Below are 7,816 nucleotides of genomic sequence, written 5' to 3'. Positions count from 1 at the left end.
TATATATATATATATAAAAGCCAGAAAACAAAATACGGAAAATAAATATGTTGAATCTCACACTCATCAGCTCACACGTTACACTTATTTATAAAGAAAAAGAGTGCTTTCTAATATTGTATTAATATAGCCAAAGCAAAATATATTAATACAATAGTGTGAGTAACACAAAGAAAAAGAAAGGAACCGATTCGAAAATGAAACATAACAAACAAAATGACACAAATTTCAAGAACTTTTGAATTGATATATTTTGTATTGATATATATTGTATTGATGTATTTTGCCTTGACTATATTAATACAATCTTAAAAAGCATTATTTTGCGATAAAATCGCGTGAGATGAGGATAAAATATCTTTAGTTTGTTTTCGTTTACAGCTTTTCCTTTTCATTTAAAAAAAAATTTTAATTATTTTTTAAGACTTTTTTTTAAAACTTTGTGTGTGCTTTTAAAGATGTAATGCGCTTTAATATGTCCATTTAAAATTTATAATATGGTTCCTCATATTTATTTAATAGAGTAATGCATTAAATAAAATGTATAATTTTTGGTATTAGAATAAAACAATTTAGAATTTAAATTTCTAGCAGTTCTCTTTTTATCTCTTACCGCTTTGAATTTTTCGAATGTTAAATTTCTACAAACAGTTGACTCTTGAACCGAAAGACGTGATACCTCGAATAAAGATATATTATCTTTAGAGCAAGTTAATTAGAGAGTTTGATGTCGTGTCTTTCACAATAAAATAATGAATACAATCGTTCGCAGTGAGCACATTAGAAAGCTACTATGGTAATTAATGACATCACACATACACTTTGAAGTGGTATCCATGTATTGTAGGCAACATTTGAAACTAACAAGCCAGTAACTAAAGAGCATTGAGTTAATACGAGGACAATATTATGGCGATTCCCTTAATGATTCTCTCATTTGTGTTGTGCTACATCGATTTATTTGAAGCGGTCGTGTTTTAGAGAGAGGAAACAATCATAATAATACACTAGAACGCCCAAGTTCAGTTGTGCAATTTCAGATGTGATGTTGCTTTGAATATGCATTTCACCATTTAAAAAGTAAAGCATGTTAAAAAAGCATTTACATCGAAATGCTGAAAAAAATCAATCATACTAAGTTCTAACATTTTGTATAAAGTCTTTTTTTTCGACTATTCTTGTGTTCTAATATTTAATGGTAATATAAAAGAATTATGATAGTTAATGCATTATATCAAACACACCTGTACACGAATTTTATGTTAAAATGAATGTTTTATTTATTTTTTTACGAGGGACATTTAAAGTACATAAGTCTTCAACATTACTTGATCCTGATATTTTCATCCATTTATTAATGATTTGCAAAGCCCAAATGAATTCGCGTGAATGCAACAGGTTAAATGGACTTTTTTTTTGGGTGTATGCCAAATATATAACTCCGAATTTTTTAAGAGTTTTTATGACATAATATAAAATAGATATCGTGATTCATAATATAAAACTGATTATGAGATTCATAATATAAAACAGATTATAAGATTCATAATATTAAGAAAGATTATACAAAAATAAATATGATTGCACAAAATAATATATGATATAATATAAAATAGGTACCTTGACTTATTGTTTAAAATAGACACCTTGATTCATAATTTAAAATAGAAACTTTGATTCCTAATATGAAATAGATACATTTATTCCTAATATGAAATAGATACCTTGATTCCTAATATAAAATAGATACCTTGATTCCTAATATGAAATAAATATCTTCATTCCTAATATAAAATAGATACTTTGATTCCTAATATGAAATAGATACCTTGATTCATAATTTAAAATGGATACTTTGATTCATAATATAAAATAGAGACCCTGATTCCTAATATGAAATAGATACCTCCATTCTTAATATAAAATAGATACCTTGATTCATAATATAAAATAGATACTTTGATTCATATTATTAAATCGATACTTTGATTCGTAATATAAGATACATTACAAGATTCAAAGTATAAAGAAATATTATACGAAAATAAATATGAATCATTATAGAAAACTAAAGTACTACATGGTTTATAATCGAAAATAGAAACCTGATTTAAAATCTGAATGTGGTTAAATTAATGTCGATGATATGTATACTTATCAGAAATTATTCTGAAATAAATTGACTCTTACTTTATATAAACTAAAAAATGATAATTGTTATCGATTTCCTGATTAATGTAAATAATGAATAATTTAAACAATGGAAGTATATATTCATTAATCAGGTGTAAAAAGTATGTTTCCATTAATTTTTTAAAAAAATATTTTGTATTGAAAGTGTTTTACTAAAAATGCATAGCTAAATAAATAAAATACTGTATATTATTAAATAAAAAAATTAGATGAGTTAAGAAAGTTAGGTTTGTGTCAAATAATGTTATAATATTTCATGATAATATTTTTTGAAAAATAACCTTTTATTGCCTATTTACGACTGTCTGTGGTAATTTCAGTATGAACCATAAAAATTATATTATTTATTTCTTAAATTAGGCAGTTTTTAATAAAATACATTAAATTTTTAAAAAAAAGCATAAGATAAAATTAATAGCTTCTTTGAGGACATGCATACAATGACCACAATTCATATAGCTCTTCTTGGAATAAATGTTAGTTCAAATTTTCCGGCCCAGTTAAGAGCTAATGATTTTTTCCTTTTTCAAGTTTTTTTTCCTTTTTTGCCTACATTTGGCACAAATTATTCGTTTCAGCTTGAGGCATTCATGGTTTCCTTCGATGCTAATAATTCGAACATGAAAAATTTTCGCAAATAAATAATTTCGAATATAAAAGGAGCCACTGTTTAAGTGCCTTAAACTGGAACCAAAGTTATATTCTTGCAATGAAGTGCATATCTGTGCATTAGAACGGATAAATAACTTAAATATTTTAATAGTCATTAAACCCATTTTAAAAATCGGCAATTTGGCGTCATTTTTTCACTTAGAGGAAAATTATAGAAACCGCTGCCTTATTCTCATTTTAATTTGCCTTATTCTCAGTAAAATCCCTTATTCTCAGCAACTTTTAATGAGTCCAGATAATGCAGCGTTGTAGTGCCTTCAGAAAAAAAGCCCTAAACCCGACGTTAGTTCGATTCCTCAAAACATGATGTTACACACGTAAAGGTGCCTGAATTTTGCAGCTGAACTTTTTGTAAAACGATTCTCTAGAAGATAATTATCGTTAAAGTTATGGTTGCCCATTTGTGTTTATTGATACAGAAAGGTATCAAATTTCACATTCGAATATAGAATGGTCTCATTTCAGTGATTTTTAGATACATTGAGCGAGAAAAGCAATAGCAGATTGTAATAAAGTAGATGATCTATAAAAGAGAGCAGGTTCTTTTATGGCTTGAACGTGACCAAGTCATTGAGAAGTTCTTTTTTTTAAAATAAAGAGCGGATGATAGTGGATTTTTAAGAACGAAAAATTATGTAAAATAATTATTTTTTTAATTCGGCATCATATAAGTAAGTTTCTAATGTAAGCGGTATCTGCATTATTGTGAAATTTGTATCTTCTCCATTTTTGTTATTTTGCTGGAAAATTTTATGCGCTTAAGACTCTTATTTTGTTTATTCTATAATACTTCAATTTAAGATTTCAAAAATAATTCGGAATCTCAAGCTGACCTAGTGGTCCTAGCCTCAAATGTAGCTTATAGTACCCTTTTATAAGCGTACATGGAGCTTTTAATATATAATATACATTTGGCGCCGTATAACCGACTCTGTGCCATTGCACTTCTATTTCACTTCCAATCCCGAGATACCCTAGTATTCATCCTTTTCTCTCTTTGTTTATATGTATTTTCTCTTCTTTTAATGTACATACACTCACGGCTCTTGGCCATTAAATTTCATTTTCAACCCAATATGTCTTTAAATTTCACACCAGGTATAATTTCTAGCACCGTTTAGTTTTACCCTGAGTTTTGAATAACTCGACGTTTTTATATGCGGCGTTTCTTTTTCATTCAGTTTTATGCCTTTAAGCTGTACATCTAATTCCAACAAATGCATCATAATTTTTATAAGTGTTTCATAGATGTCTGATAATTAATATTTTCAGGAGTAGGCACTGGCTTACGACTAGGTAAAAAAAAAAAAAAAAACATAAGGGAGTTTTTGCATGGTGTATAAGTTTCCCGTAACTCAAACGCTGTTTAAAATTTACAGCCCATACCAGAAAATTTCCCAGAAAATCGCAGAACCGTTAAAAAATAGAGAATGAAGGTAATGTAACGGTGAATGTAAGACAAGCGTTGTAAAAAATCTTTCTATTAACTAGGGCACGGAATTATATCGCCCGACGTGGCCGAGACGTATAAAAATTGCAATCGGGTATGTATTTTCCAACCCTTATATGCCCGATCGGGCATTTATATAAAACAATCATTATTCAAACCGTAAAATACTAGTTAAACTCTATTGGTGATATCGAACTGCGCCAATGGTTTTCTGAAACCTATTCAATTGCGCTTTTTAACAACTTATCCGCCCTTGAGAAGGATTGGCGAATTTTGTTGTAGATTGTCAAGATGACATAAAGAACGAATACTCGAAATTAAAGGGAAAAAAAAGAAGAAAATCAATTGTTTCATCAGACCAAAACATTATTAAATTTAACTATACAAATGAGAGTTTATGAAACAAAGTTCGTATCTTTTTTTTATTCCCTTTGTCATTACATTGTTTTACACGTTGAAGAGCATGCAATTGCCGATAGTATTTAAATTTAATAATATTTCTTTTTGTTAATGATAATGCTCTGCATTTATTCTAATCAATTCTTATTCGTGCTTTATACTTCTTTGTTAATGCTTCTTAATACCTCCGTATTAATAATATTTAATATTTTTGATTTATTTTAAAAATAAAAGTATTCATTTAGATATAGTGTAGTGAATTTAAGTTTTTTTTCCGAAGGATTAATAATAGGTATAGTCATCTATTTTAATTAATATGCAATAAAAAAGTAATCAAAAATCGAGCATGAAAAATTTCCATTTGAGTAAGTATGCTATAACAGATGCTCTTATTTTTTACCGTAAAATCCCTTTTTATCAAAACATGCAATGGAACATAAAGTCGGTTATACCGTAATTTTTTATAGTAATAATTATCGTAAAATCTCTGAATCATTCAAATTAAATAACTATTACTGAAAAATTACGGTACAATATTTTACGGTAAATATGAATTTACAGTAGAATCGATTTTACGGCAGATGTACCGGCACTATATTACGGTAATTCTATCTGAAATTTTTTAAAACTGTAATTTTGTAGATTAACGTGCTCGGCAGGGTGTGTAAAAATGTTGAGATTTTGAGAGTCTGGATATAAACGTGGCAACCCAATTTATTTATATTATAAAAAAAATAGAAACTTAAAACTGTAAGTGTATTTTCTTTATTATGTTCAAAATAATCTCATGATGTTGCACATTTTGTGCAACATTTGATAATAGTAATCATTTTTCAATTATTAACCGATAAGCAATTTATTTATTTAGTTCTTAAAAAGTTATATTTACTTTTACAATAAATTTTACTCAAAACTATGTTAAGTTAACATATGCAATTAAAATACAAATAAGAAAATGACTACTTAAAATTCTAAAGTATTATTAGTTTTTCCCGCTTAATATTCTCTTAGGCGAAAAATATCGAAAAAGTTAAGTTAAAGTTCTAAAAATTAAATAAAAATAATTTTAAGTTTGTTTATGAACTTGCAACTATACCTGAAAAAAAGAAGCTTAATATGTTTAGATTTTTTTCCATCAGAATGAGACTCTAAATTTGGGGAATCAACTCTGTATTAATACAGTAAAAAATTTATCAATTTTTAATTGAATAATTTTCAATTTTAAAGTAACAATATGTTTAAAGAAATAAAAGGGGGTTGGTGAGCGAAGCGGCCAGTGGGCGGAGCCCCCTAGAAGATACAAAAAAAGTATGAAACGCATGACCATCTGCGAAATGAAAAAGGAAATAATTATTAAAAAATACTTACTTATTACATATTTCCTAAGTCCATTTTTGGTATACATCCTACGATAACACCTGTCCAAACTATCATAGCAACAATTTATCCATTTTTCAAACTTTTTATGCAAAAAAAAGGCAACAAATAGAGCAAGAAGCAGAACTTTTAGAAAACAACTAGTCTCGCCGGCAACCAAAGCACCAATTGTTAGATGGTTTCTAAGAGCTGCCCGGAATAGCTCACGTGACAGCTCCGGCGCGACCGGAAGGAAGTAAGTTTACCCGGAACGCTCAAAACTCTCTTTAGAACGTCAAGCGTAGAAAACGCTTGAAAAAGGATTGAATAGAACGAAATCCCTGGACATTTTGCATTGTCGAGTTGAGAATTAATAAAAGGCTGCCGAAGAATTTCCTTGTCGTTCTGCAAACGATTTAAAATATTTATCTTTTTTCATTTCTCTATCTTAAGCAAAATTTTCGTTTGCTCTTTTTCAGATCGAATAAAATATTTCTTTCATTTTTATCCCCTAGTATTTTTACGATTTTTTTATTCCTTTAAAGTTTAATTATTGTGTGTAACGTAAGATCCAAGTATTATACTAGCAAGTTGGAAAAACGTTTTGGATTTTGTAGAATTTAGTAATTGTAGTACAAAAGAAATTCAGGTTTCTTTTAATAATTTTACTTGAAGACTCCGATTCCCGTTATTCTCCGATTTCCTGCTCCAATTCCCAGGAACGCTTCTCATTCATCATTGTTTTTCGTCTTTTTCTTTAAGTTGCTATTCTCAAAAAAAGAAAAAAAAGAAAAGAAAAAAGAATCAGCTTTTTAATAAAATATTCATTATAATTTTATGTACGCATAGTCTGTTAAGTATAATGAAATGATTAAAACTTAAAATTTGAACAAAAAAATCGACCTATACTTAAAGAATAAATTAGTCTTAGGACAATAGAATATGTGACGCAATAAGTAGAAATAAAAGAATTGTTTCGTAATAAGTAGAAAAGAAAGAATTGCCTTATTTGAATCAAACCAATTCTAATAAGAAACGACTTTTCATCTCTCTTAAACTCTCAAATTAATTATTTTATATTTTGAAAAATTTCAATATTAGATGTTGAATGTTAAGCTGTTGAAATTTCAATATAAATGTTGATGTAAAGATGGTACCTTTTTACCCACATCACATGTTGACTATGGAAAATTTCATGAGAACCGATTTTTTTATTGAGTTGCTAATCGATATTTAGGAATATTTTTAATTGAATTTATTTATTAAACTGTAATCTTTGGATCTTACTTACGAAATTCTGATATTTAAGATATTAAATGTTTTAAACTTTAATGAAGCTACTAAAGTAGCTTTGAAAAAGGTGCAAAAAACACGTAAAATTTAAAATTTGGTAAGTTCCATAAAAATCATTTTAATAAATTTATTGAAACAGAAAAAATATGTCACTATAACTAGTAATTTGAAATTTAGATCCTGATAAGCCAACATGAGAGAAGTTCCCGATACTAGGACATAATTATGATTTTTATTATATATATATATATATATATATATAGAAAATATGTAAATACAAGAAAACACTAAGAAAGTTAAGAAAAACACGTTTCACAACACTAAGAAGTTTCATTTATTGCGCTTAAGCTGCAAGTAAACAGCACTCATTAGATAAGTTCAAAATGAAGAATAAAACAAAGAAAAATTATAGACATATGAAAAAAAGGGGGTGGGAAATAATAAGTAAAAAAA

At 27.6% G+C, this 7,816-nt stretch overlaps 1 protein-coding gene across 4 annotated transcripts in view; it reads right to left on the bottom strand.

The window, feature by feature from the left end:
- LOC107440500 (ankyrin repeat and death domain-containing protein 1A-like) overlaps positions 1-7,816 on the bottom strand; it is a 180,376-nt gene that overhangs the window by 84,498 nt on the left and 88,062 nt on the right. Inside the window, exon 1 of one of the 4 annotated variants that reach the window (XM_016053442.3) lies at positions 6,083-6,418. The exons of the other annotated variants lie outside the window; for them this stretch is intronic. Coding sequence (XP_015908928.1) covers positions 6,083-6,119 — 37 coding nt within the window. The 5' untranslated portion in view covers positions 6,120-6,418. Of the gene's footprint in view, positions 1-6,082; positions 6,419-7,816 lie in introns of those variants that run through there. 4 annotated transcript variants of the gene reach the window in all.

Source organism: Parasteatoda tepidariorum, chromosome 10 (assembly GCF_043381705.1).
Source record: "Parasteatoda tepidariorum isolate YZ-2023 chromosome 10, CAS_Ptep_4.0, whole genome shotgun sequence".
NCBI classification, from domain to species: domain Eukaryota; kingdom Metazoa; phylum Arthropoda; class Arachnida; order Araneae; family Theridiidae; genus Parasteatoda; species Parasteatoda tepidariorum.
Note: the sequence above shows the minus strand (reverse complement) of the source record. Positions and strands in the feature narration are given on the sequence as shown.